This window comes from Leptodactylus fuscus, chromosome 11 (genome assembly GCF_031893055.1).
Source record: "Leptodactylus fuscus isolate aLepFus1 chromosome 11, aLepFus1.hap2, whole genome shotgun sequence".
NCBI lineage: Eukaryota > Metazoa > Chordata > Amphibia > Anura > Leptodactylidae > Leptodactylus > Leptodactylus fuscus.
Window position 1 is genome coordinate 9933817 of NC_134275.1, and position 13170 is coordinate 9946986.

Genomic DNA, 13170 nt, shown 5'->3' on the forward strand with positions numbered 1-13170 from the left:
TCATTACTGTAAGAAATGAAGGTCAGTCAGTCCGAAAAATTGGGAAAACTTTGAAAGTGTCCCCAAGTGCAGCTGCAAAAACCATCAAGTGCTACAAAGAAACTGGCTCACATGAGGACCGCACCAGGAAAGGAAGACCAAGAGTCCCCTCTGCTGCGGAGGATAAGTTCATCCGCGTCACCAGCCTCAGAAATCGCAGGTTACAGCAGCTCAGATTAGAGACCAGGTCAATGCCACACAGAGTTCTAGCAGCAGACACATCTCTACAACAACTGGTAAGAGGAGACTTTGTGCAGCAGCCGGCCTTCATGGTAAAATAGCTGCTAGAAAACCACTGCTGAGGACAGGCAACAAGCAGAAGAGACCACAAGGAATGGACATTAGACCAGTGGTAATCTGTGCATGGGTCTGATGAGTCCAAATTTGAGATCTTTGGTTCCAACCACCGTGTCTTTGTGCGACGCAGAGAAGGTGACCAGATGGACTCTACATGCCTGGTTCCCAGCGTGAAGCATGGAGGAGGAGGTGTGATGGTGTGGGGGGGGCCAAGCTGGTGACACTGATGGGGATTTATTCAAAATTGAAGGCATACTGAACCAGCATGGCTACCACAGCATCTTGCAGCGGCATGCTATTCCATCCGGTTGCGTTTAGTTGGACCATCATTTAGTTTTCAACAGGACAATTACTCCAAACACCTCCAGGCTGTGTAAGAGCTATTTGACCAAGAAGGAGAGTGATGGGGTGCTACGGCAGATGACCTGGCCTCCACAGTCACCAGACCTGAACCCAATCCAGATGGTTTGGGGTGAGCTGGACCACAGAGTGAAGGCAAAAGGGACTAAGCATCTCTGGGAACTCCTTCAAGACTGTTGGAAGACCATTTCAGGTGACTACCTCTTGAAGCTCGCCAAGAGTGTGCAAAGCAGTAATCAAAGCAAAAGGAGGCTACTTTGAAGAACAGAGAATATAAGACAGATTTTCAGTTGTGTCACACTTTTTTGTTCAGTATATAATCCCACATGTGTTACTTCTGAGTTTTGATACCTTCAGTGTGAATCTACAATTGTCATAGTCATGAAAATACAGAAAACTCTTTGAATGAGAAGGTGTGTCCAAACTTTTGGTTTGTACTGTATATAGACTGAGTGCCCCATCCTAGTGACATATGACCCGTCCTAGTGACCTATGACCTGTGAGGGTCCTGACAGTGATCTATATGACATGACCTCACATATATGTCAGGTTCCAGACCGTTCTTCTATGAATGACACGGAATAGGTGAGACTCTCCGATGACATGGTGTGAGGCGGAGGTGACCTTCTCCCCTCTGTTGGCCTAGTCTATCTAGTCCATCTCATGGACACTCCTTGTGGTAACATGCTATATTCCATGATGATGTCTTCCATGTTTTATGGTTGTGTTGGTCCATTTTCCCCAGTTAATACTCTTTGAGGGTTAATTATCCATGCAATTGTGTAAGCAGGAGTGGCCTGTGTTGTGGGGTGTCTAGACATTGGGGTACTTTCAGCCCACCCTCTATCCAGCCCATGTTCACGTCTATGCAAGACACATCATTGACAAGATGTAATAACTCTTATTATTTGTCATCCCATTAGAAGCAGTCCCTAGATCCTCGGGGACTCTGCTCCATATCTGATTGTTACATCACAGAGGGGCAATATGACCTCATGAAGGAGCACTGTGACCTCATAGTGGACCATTGACATCACAATGTGGCTTTATAACATCAGAATGGCGTGTTCTGACATGACAACGATGCCCCTTTCACACCTGCACTTGTCCATTTTGTGTATTCCACCGGGCTTCCGTCTTCTGCATGTCCGACTTTGTATCCAGCTAAAAAAAAACGGTTTCCCCGCGGACAGGCAGAAGACGCACACAGGCGGTCACCTTTGCAAACCCATTGAAGTGAATGGGTTTTAAAACTGACCGCCGGGTTTCCGTCCCCTGTCCAGTTCCGCGGGGCAGAAGACGGAAACAGTGTGTGCCTATGACAGCCCAGAAAGGGGAAGAGCATGACACAGGGACTCAAAAACACCACAGAAATTAGTCAAGCTCCGCCCCTGAGGACCGGCACTGAACATAACACAGGGTCTGTTACGTCCGGACCGTCCCTTTAATGTTGTGACATTGTAGCAATGTGATATAAGAGACGAGAGGCGGGGGCGGTGTTAATACACAATTTCTTTACTTTGGATATTGCCACGTCCAGGTTGTCAGGATCAATCCATCTCATCTCGTCTCTCAGTGTTTTTTAATATAACATTTAAATTGAAACAAAAATAATTTTCTACAAAAAAAAATCCATATACAATATATCAATAGAATTTATATCTGTCGCTCTGCCCTGTGATAGCTTTATATATATATCTATATATATTATTTGCTCCCAACAGAACCAGTCCCATCTCTCCCCCCCCCTCCCGCCTGACTATGGAGTCTCCCAAGGCTCCTCCCACCCGCAACGCTCTAGAAAATTTCTGATACCGGTGTGTCACAGTGAAGGTGATCGCTTCGTATACACTAGAATGATGGATCGGAAGAGGAAAAGGGAATTTCAAAAATAAAACATCTGACCGAATAATCCAAAATTTGCTCCCGCCCCCTCCCCAAATGAAGCCAAGGGGGGTGTACACAGGCAGCAAATGGTCAACAGACAAAGAAACGTCAAACAGTCGGAGCCAAATGGGTTTGATTGAGATGCTCCCCTTCCCCAAAAAAATATTCCCCTGGTGGTGGTGACCTGCGTCAGCCGTCTAGATTTGTGTCTATCCTGTTTTTGGCACAAGGTCCATATCTGCTTAGTGATAAGAGTTATATATCATTGGTCTATGTCTCCTCCCATTATTTACGTTAAAGGGGGAGGTACTTAATGTGACGTCCATCTTGTATGTCTGGACATGGACTCGGTTGGTGCCCAGTCTAAACGCCGGCTCCCAAGAATCTAAAGTGTGGGTAGATATTGCCACCAAGTCTATAGAAGCCATTAAACTGAAATGAATTCTTCCACCTGAGGGCCGCGGTGGTCGCTATCTCCACCCGGTATGCTAGACATGGGCTTCTTCAACCTCAAGTCCCATGTGGTATGCGACAATAAGGCACTGCAGAAGTTGAGTTACCATCACAGATCCTCCCCCGTTGGTTGGATGGTACGACCCTCCCAGGGGGATTGAATGACTTGTAGACACCTCCTGCAGTGTGTGCTCAGACATCGAGAACCGTGGGCCGGCGGGGCGACCTAAATGTCTTCCATGCTCAGTAGGATTGTACAGACCAGGAGCAGAGAGGAGAACATTAGGCTGCTGGAGGCGGAGTCACAGTTCCTGTGGGTGGAGTCACATTTGGCATCTTGGCAAAGGGCTCCTTTAAAGCCACTGGGGCAGATGCAGCGCTGTCCCTGGTGACACGTGCCACCGTTCTGGCAGATCAGCAGTTCGTCATCGCACACATTTGCTGGATGGAAAAATAAAAATGCACAAGGGTTAAAAAATGGACCAACTTAATATCTCCATCGCACCCCATGACCTTTATCTAGGTGATCAGGGACACAAGGGTGGAGTTACATAATAAGACTTTCACTCTCTGCAGCCACCTCTAGGTGGAGCTCACGATATACAGACTGATACAGCTGTATGTAAGGGCTCCCTCTAGAGGCAACTCAAGGTAGTTTTATCCTGTATTGGGGCGTTTAGGGATGGAGAGCTCTGCGCCACAAAAAAACAGCCCCCAAACCCCTGATGATCTAGATTCTCGTATCCTTTACTGCACTGCTGTGCTACTTTGCAGCATTCTGGGATTTATTGAGCTGCGGGGCCGGGATAAACATAATTTAAGCGTTTTTAATTTAGGTGGAGGAGACACAAATCTTATCATGCGGCAGCACAAAGGGCAGCGTGCGGGCCGGGCAGATTTAATGTGTCGCCATCACTTAATCACTCGCCAGTAAAGGTCTTGGGCTGAGTCTTCAGAGAGCGAGTGCCTGCAGGGCCGGGCCGCGCCTTCTCCGGGTTCAGTTTGTGGGATAGAAAATCAGATTTTCCTCTGGAGTCACTAATGCAAGTAGTCGGTTTAAGGTGAGCGCTACCATGTCTGCTCCTATGCAAACCTATGAGTCTCCATGGTTAAAGACTACAAGCAAACCCTGTGTAGTCAGGTCCTGCTATCATGTGATACTCCAGTAACTCCGCCTCTTCTTCCATCTACAAACAATAGAGGTAATGGCGTAACATGTGGCTGCAGGACCAGACTACACAGGATGTAAGATTTATTTAGGTTATTCTGTAAGGACTTGTCTGGAAGTAAATAAAGCCCAAGATAACTCCAGTCCTACAAGACGGTAATATATCCAAAAAAAGCAACTTACGGTGGCAACCCTGTCTCCAGTGGAAACCCAGTAGGCACTCGTCACATTTTGTTCCAGTAGCTCCTTTTCGACAAACACAATCACCAGTTTCATTGCAGCGTTCATGTTCAGAGCCGTGCTGGTTACAATTACATTCTACCGCAGGAAGAGACGGAACATGATCAAACACAGTCCGGACACAGGACAGAAGCCGACACATCCCAACCCAACCAAATACATGTACATAGGAGCTGTATTATAGTAGTTATATTCTTGTACATAGGAGCTGTATTATAGTAGTTATATTCTTGTACATAGGAGGTAGTATTATAGTAGTTATATTCTTGTACATAGGAGCTGTATTATAGTAGTTATATTCTTGTACATAGGAGGTAGTATTATAGTAGATATATTCTTGTACATAGGAGCAGTATTATAGTAGTTATATTCTTGTACATAGGAGCTGTATTATAGCAGTTATATTCTTGTACATAGGAGGTAGTATTATAGTAGTTATATTCTTGTACATAGGAGTAGTATTATAGTAGTTATATTCTTGTACATAGGGGCCAGTATTATAGTAGTTATATTCTTGTACATAGGAGTAGTATTATAGTAGTTATATTCTTGTACATAGGAGTAGTATTATAGTAGTTATATTCTTGTACATAGGAGGTAGTATTATAGTAGATATATTCTTGTACATAGGAGCAGTATTATAGTAGTTATATTCTTGTACATAGGAGGCAGTATTATAGTAGTTATATTCTTGTACATAGGAGTAGTATTATAGTAGTTATATTCTTGTACATAGGAGCAGTATTATAGTAGTTATATTCTTGTACATAGGGGCCAGTATTATAGTAGTTATATTCTTGTACATAGGAGGTAGTATTATAGTAGTTATATTCTTGTACATAGGAGTAGTATTATAGTAGTTATATTCTTGTACATAGGGGCCAGTATTATAGTAGTTATATTCTTGTACATAGGAGTAGTATTATAGTAGTTATATTCTTGTACATAGGAGGTAGTATTATAGTAGATATATTCTTGTACATAGGAGCAGTATTATAGTAGTTATATTCTTGTACATAGGAGGCAGTATTATAGTAGTTATATTCTTGTACATAGGAGTAGTATTATAGTAGTTATATTCTTGTACATAGGAGCAGTATTATAGTAGTTATATTCTTGTACATAGGAGGCAGTATTATAGTAGTTATATTCTTGTACATAGGAGTAGTATTATAGTAGTTATATTCTTGTACATAGGAGCAGTATTATAGTAGTTATATTCTTGTACATAGGGGCCAGTATTATAGTAGTTATATTCTTGTACATAGGAGTAGTATTATAGTAGTTATATTCTTGTACATAGGAGCAGTATTATAGTAGTTATATTCTTGTACATAGGGGGCAGTATTATAGTAGTTATATTCTTGTACATAGGAGCAGTATTATAGTAGTTATATTCTTGTACATAGGAGCAGTATTATAGTAGTTATATTCTGGTACATAGGAGGTAGTATTATAGTAGGTATATTCTTGTACATAGGGGGCAGTATTATAGTAGTTATATTCTTGTACATAGGAGCAGTATTATAGTAGTTATATTCTTGTACATAGGAGCAGTATTATAGTAGTTATATTCTGGTACATAGGAGGTAGTATTATAGTAGGTATATTCTTGTACATAGGGGGCAGTATTATAGTAGTTATATTCTTATACATAGGAGCAGTATTATAGTAGTTATATTCTTGTACATAGGAGCAGTATTATAGTAGTTATATTCTGGTACATAGGAGGTAGTATTATAGTAGGTATATTCTTGTACATAGGGGGCAGTATTATAGTAGTTATATTCTTGTACATAGGAGGTAGTATTATAGTAGTTATATTCTTGTACATAGGAGCAGTATTATAGTAGTTATATTCTTGTACATAGGAGCAGTATTATAGTAGTTATATTCTGGTACATAGGGGCCAGTATTATAGTAGTTATATTCTTATACATAGGAGTAGTATTATAGTAGTTATATTCTTGTACATAGGAGGTAGTATTATAGTAGATATATTCTTGTACATAGGAGCAGTATTATAGTAGTTATATTCTTGTACATAGGAGCTGTATTATAGTAGTTATATTCTTGTACATAGGAGGTAGTAGTATAGTAGATATATTCTTGTACATGGGAGCAGTATTATAGTAGTTATATTCTTGTACATAGGAGTAGTATTATAGTAGTTATATTCTTGAACATAGGAGCAGTATTATAGTAGTTATATTCTTGTACATAGGAGGTAGTATTATAGTAGTTATATTCTTGTACATAGGAGCAGTATTATAGTAGTTATATTCTTGTACATAGGAGCAGTATTATAGTAGTTATATTCTTGTACATAGGAGGTAGTATTATAGTAGTTATATTCTTGAACATAGGAGCAGTATTATAGTAGTTATATTCTTGTACATAGGAGCAGTATTATAGTAGTTATATTCTTGTACATAGGTGCAGTATTATAGTAGTTATATTCTTGTACATAGGAGTAGTATTATAGTAGTTATATTCTTGTACATAGGAGGTAGTATTATAGTAGTTATATTCTTGTACATAGGAGCAGTATTATAGTAGTTATATTCTTGTACAAGGAGCAGTATTATAATAGTTATATTCTTGTACATAGAGGTAGTATTATAGTAGTTATATTCTTGTACATAGGAGCAGTATTATAGTAGTTATATTCTTGTACAAGGAGCAGTATTATAGTAGTTATATTCTTGTACATAGGAGTAGTATTATAGTAGTTATATTCTTGTACATAGGAGCAGTATTATAGTAGTTATATTCTTATACATAGGAGTAGTATTATAGTAGTTATATTCTTGTACATAGGAGGTAGTATTATAGTAGTTATATTCTTGTACATAGGAGCAGTATTATAGTAGTTATATTCTTGTACATAGGAGCTGTATTATAGTAGTTATATTCTTGTACATAGGAGGTAGTAGTATAGTAGATATATTCTTGTACATGGGAGCAGTATTATAGTAGTTATATTCTTGTACATAGGGGCCAGTATTATAGTAGTTATATTCTTGTACATAGGAGTAGTATTATAGTAGTTATATTCTTGAACATAGGAGCAGTATTATAGTAGTTATATTCTTGTACATAGGAGGTAGTATTATAGTAGTTATATTCTTGTACATAGGAGCAGTATTATAGTAGTTATATTCTTGTACATAGGAGCAGTATTATAGTAGTTATATTCTTGTACATAGGAGGTAGTATTATAGTAGTTATATTCTTGAACATAGGAGCAGTATTATAGTAGTTATATTCTTGTACATAGGAGCAGTATTATAGTAGTTATATTCTTGTACATAGGTGCAGTATTATAGTAGTTATATTCTTGTACATAGGAGTAGTATTATAGTAGTTATATTCTTGTACATAGGAGGTAGTATTATAGTAGTTATATTCTTGTACATAGGAGCAGTATTATAGTAGTTATATTCTTGTACAAGGAGCAGTATTATAATAGTTATATTCTTGTACATAGAGGTAGTATTATAGTAGTTATATTCTTGTACATAGGAGCAGTATTATAGTAGTTATATTCTTGTACAAGGAGCAGTATTATAATAGTTATATTCTTGTACATAGAGGTAGTATTATAGTAGTTATATTCTTGTACATAGGAGTAGTATTATAGTAGTTATATTCTTGTACAAGGAGCAGTATTATAGTAGTTATATTCTTGTACATAGGAGTAGTATTATAGTAGTTATATTCTTGTACATAGGAGCAGTATTATAGTAGTTATATTCTTGTACATAGGAGTAGTATTATAGTACTTATATTCTTGTACATAGATGGCAGTGTACTCCATTGTGAGACATGATAGAAAGGACACTCAGAATAAAGAAAATAAATAGATTACTGGATTCTCTTGGAATGTGTTTTCTTGGGGATTCGAAGAGACGAAATGATAATGTAAATCTTGTAAATAATGTAAATAGGAAAACAGTGCCTCTGTTTGCTGCCCTCTAGGGGTAGCTCCCTTGAACATCATGCCTAACTTTCGTAACAAGCCTTTACTGATATGATGCGGGATATAGCCAAGTCGGTATCCCAGCTGGTGGACAGCACGGTTTCAGTCTGGCTGGATCTTCTCAGCACAGCGTAGAGAAAACTGACTTGGCAGAAATGAGAGACTTCTAGACCAGGTTCTGGGGATGTTATCACTTATACGCCTGTGAAGGTGATCTTTCCTTTAGGAATGATAATATCCCCAGAATGTAAATCTTGTAGTTTTCAGTTTTAGTTGTGAGTATTAGCAGAGTGCCACCTGGTGGTGAAGTACTAGTCACTGCAGTGCAGTAGATGACAGTAGGAGGCAGCACTTTATTTACAGGTAATTGTATTAATCTCGGATGGCTGTGCGGCCTCTTCTGCTGTTAGGAGTTTGTTAAGAGTCTGGATAATAGATAGCGGGAATATTGTGATCCACTCGAGTGCTCTCCTCGGCTCAGACGCTCTACTGTTCATTGTAATGATATTATCGGAGCCTCCCAGGCCATTACTCAGCAGCGTCTCTGCAGTCAGCAGCTTGGTGCAGGACTCTAATGTGTTTATGGCTTGTCTTTATACAGATGTGAGTGAATTATTCTCTCCTGCTGCAGAGGGGACATTAATTGTAAGTGACGGAACGCAGAACAGGGACAGATCCAGGAAAGGGGGCGGGGGGGGGGGGGCAAGGAATGTCTGACATCTCATCTCATATCGTCTGTACTTATCTACTGTATAGATGGGACTGAAAGGCTGAGCCCCCCCCAATCCCACTGCTGTTCATAATGTGCGACGAGAGGGCTGACCCACGATACAAGTAGAATTGTACGAATTACGTGGCGGATATCACTCAAGTACATCTCAATATGGAGGCAGGAAAACAACAGGAATAAGGTCATGGTGACATGTCAGCAGGTGGCATTGACTGGGGGCCTCAATGCTGGGACCCCTGCTAGGGCTCACCAATATGCACATGTGCCTGCTCTCCCAGAATCTCCAGAAGACTCCTGAAATCTCTCAGATGTAAACTTTTATTGTTCTCGCCTCATTCCTGTGCCTCAGTTCTCTTCCTGGCATTGCCGTCATTATGGCATCCTAACGTTGGCCCCGGTGCCAGGACATTGTGTGTGGCAAGGGAAGTTTAGCATCTGAACATTGGTTCTGGGGTCTGAATAAGGGGGTTTGACCTGCAGTCTGGGTTGAGAATTTGTATACAAAAGTGGGGTCTGGCTTGAGATCTGTTTGTGGTTGTATAGATTTGTGGTGTTTATAAAAGCTGCAGATGGTCTGGGGTCTTTATATGGGGTGGGGCAGATTTGGTATTGATAATAAGAGCTCATCTGACCAGGAGCTGATGAAATGGTCTGGCGTCCACATCTTGGTCTGCAATTTTGTAGGGGGGTCTAATAAGTGGCCTTTATGCATCTTGGGGTGTATCGGAGGGGGTGATACAAATGCAGCAGGTTGTGGGTGTGACCTATATAATCAAGCTGTTGCAGTGACACCATTGCTATGGAACCTCTCCACTACAAACCATTTGTAGTGTTGCAGTGACACCATTGCTATGGAACCTCTCCACTACAAACCATTTTTGCCCCTTACTGGACATGTTTGACCTCACAGATGTTGGGTGGTGTTGGCCATACAGGACCCATCCATCGGTGCCCACCATCATGCCCAGGATGTTTAGAATTGTTTGGAGAAATGAAACACTCACGTATACAGACATTCTCATCCTCCAGCTCAGCAGACACATTGCGGTAGAAGCCGAGGCGGCAATGCTGGCAGTGCTGTCCCCGAGTATTGTGCTTGCAGCTGACACAAGTGACCACATTCAGAAAGTCGATAAAACTGCATCGGCTGGAATGTCCATAACACTCACAGTCTGGAAAAGAAGAAAACCCCATGAGAACCAGCGAAGAAGAAGAACCCAACTCCTCAGCAACCAGGGATGTCCATTATCTAGGCCATGGCCTGGGCCCCAGTGGTCATGAACCTCATTCTTGGCCACACAAGACCAATAATTCTATGGTGTAGGAATTGATATAAGTCTGGCCAAATACCGGCACCTGCTCCTCTATGGACCCCTTTATGGGCTGCCCCTTAGTTTTGCTCTATTTACCGTAACCTCAGACTCTTGGCCTTTCTACCAGGTCGTTGACACCTAAAGTCATTACAGTCCCCCCCGTGAGACACAATTCCCTGAGATTCTAGATGTTTCAATTAAGCCTGGTCTCATGGAGAGGGGGATGGAGTCAGATCCATGACCTTGCTGGGGGCTACGGACGTTGTTACCAGATTTAATCAAACGGCGGTGAAGAACCTCACATGTAATGTCAATCTCCCTGCAGCTCAGCCTCGGGGCAAGAGCCAAGGGCAGCAACTACTTCACAAGGTTAATTCTGATCACTGTCTCGGGGGGACATCCCATAGTCGCGAGGAGTCGAGAACGAATATTGGAACGCTGCGTAATCTCCATGCATGGTGATGAGAAGACATGCAGATGTCAGATGAGGTGACACATGTATGGGGAGGGGGATCACATTCGGACATACACTCACAGTAAGCAAGCGTCGGAACCAAAAAATCTCTCAGCGGAGGTGCTAGACTTCGTCATTTACTAATAGGCCCCCTTGGTGCAGACGGCGGTAAGTGACCACAGCCAACAAGACCCTCCAACCTGCAGATGGTTTCCCCAAGACTAGTGCCAATAAGGTGTGGATTACAAACAATTTCAATATACATCACCAATAGATAAATCAGTTTGGCGATGGTTGCGTCTTCTCTCCACACTCTTATGGATAGCCAACATTTTGGTGGCTATACCTACCCTTAGGACAGTAAGGATAGTGGCAGGACCCATCATACCTTCAAGGTTAGCTTTCTGTGACAGAGTTCAAGAGGGAACATATTGGCGGCATTATTGTTCCCCCAATCCCAGATAACTCACCACACCTTGGAGTAGAGGGATGGTCCATCCAGGTCCCCCAATGATAAGAACCATTGCTGAGACCCCTCAATAACTAGCTATGAAGGGGCCACTAATTGAGCCTCCAGAGGTTCCAACTGTGGGACCTATCCCAGATCTCCGTGTGGCACAGATAAATACCACGTCCCTTGAGGACAGACCTCTAATTTACTCGGTACCTTTTGGACTCTTGAAGGGATCGGTGACATAGGCCGGAGTGGGTTCACGGTGAGCAAGAACCTTGGAAGACGCTTGAATTTGGAGAAATCAGATAGGATTATTGCAGCTTTACCCATCAATACGAGCATGTCCACACCACGTAACGCAACACAAGCAGCTACGCTACGGTCTTGCGCCTAACACACCATCTCTAGTCGTCTATCAGGCCCCAGTGGGGTCACAATACCTGTCTTAAGGTGTTTCTTGGCGGGTATTGGCGGCTCCTTGGGGATCGGCGGGTTAGCTGTGTGTTATAAAGGCAGCAAGTGAAGGTCGGGAGACACAAAGTAAAATGGTAGAAGACCCTCATGGGCGCAAATTATATAAACAAGGCGGGTCATTTATAGAGGGTTTGCAGTTCTATGTAAATAAGGGTTAATAATGACAAGTAGGTGGTGTCAGGTAGAATGAGGTAATGGGGCGTGATTCAGAAACTTGACACGATTGACCTTTGAGTCACGCCCCCTTGCCTGCTCCTGTCTGACACCACCCACTTGTCATTAGGGAGTCTAGGCCAAAACCAACTGTGATTGCTCAGGAAGGAGGAGGGGGCTAGAGAAAAAAATTCCAACTGTGCCAGACTCAGTGGAGGGGCAGGTATTGAAAGATGAAATGAGCTGGTGGTGAAAGGTCTTCTTTAAGGAAACCTGAAATTAACCAATGCTACGTAATACACCCTGTGCATGCTGGGAGTAGTAGTTTCACAATGTATGCAAATGAACTGGACGTCCAAGCTGCAGGGCTTATTAATTAGCATTAGCCACGGGCTACGTGTGATCTATTGGTCTGACAGCCGAGGGGTTAAGAGAGTTGTCCACAGCTTGTATAACATGGCAGCAGCGGCCTGGCTTTGTGTTGTCCTCTGAACATCCACACAACCTAGGGCTACTGAATACCATCGGACAGGTGGCAGTAGCTCGGGGGCAATAGTTTTAGGACTGTGTTACCAAGGTAATAGCCCCCCATCCCTAGTACTGTCTGTTGTAGCGTTTGATCAGCCGTGATGAGAGAGAATGGGAGATGGGCAGCGAGGATTAGGAGGATTTTGTGACAATGGCCGCCCACATATCATTACTTTACTGATATCCTAAGCAAATGCAAAATCCTAGAATCTTCTATAATTGGTTGGGGGCTGTGGGGGGGTTGCCAGGTCTCCCATGACGGGCAGCGTCTCATAAGCATGTCACACGGCTGACAATCCACAGAAGGAGATGGCGGGAACTCCTACGTTATTGTTTCCCCTCCCCTTGGCTTCAGTCCAGCAATAAACAGCTCATTGTATGATACAGAGCTCCAAATCCCCAGCACAAGGCTAGAGCTGCATGGTAACATTCTGTCTGCAGCCGCCACTAGAGGGAGCTCAGGAGCTAGCTGCATACTGTTGGCACAATGGACACAGTTTACAGTGAGCGCCGCCTAGTGGTGACTTCAGGAAGACACAATTTTATCAAGTCATTCTAGGTCTATGCAGGGGATTTGGAGCTTTGTAACCAAAAACAGAGCAATGACTAGTATAAACACATTACAAGGAACAAATCAG

At 42.2% G+C, this 13170-nt stretch overlaps 1 protein-coding gene across 3 annotated transcripts in view; it reads right to left on the reverse strand.

Annotated features, from left to right (window-relative positions):
- Positions 1–2172: 2172 nt before the first annotated feature.
- NTNG2 (netrin G2) overlaps positions 2173–13170 on the reverse strand; it is a 65471-nt gene continuing 54473 nt past the window's right edge. For 2 of the 3 annotated variants that reach the window (XM_075260279.1, XM_075260278.1), the window contains 5 exons: positions 11818–11874; positions 11591–11662; positions 10161–10328; positions 4388–4522; positions 2173–3477 (listed from right to left, as the gene is read on the reverse strand). In XM_075260279.1, the coding sequence (XP_075116380.1) occupies positions 3263–3477; positions 4388–4522; positions 10161–10328; positions 11591–11662; positions 11818–11874 (647 nt within the window). In that variant the 3' untranslated portion in view covers positions 2173–3262. The remainder of the gene's footprint in view (positions 3478–4387; positions 4523–10160; positions 10329–11590; positions 11663–11817; positions 11875–13170) is intronic. The other variant, XM_075260280.1, reaches the window with a different exon arrangement.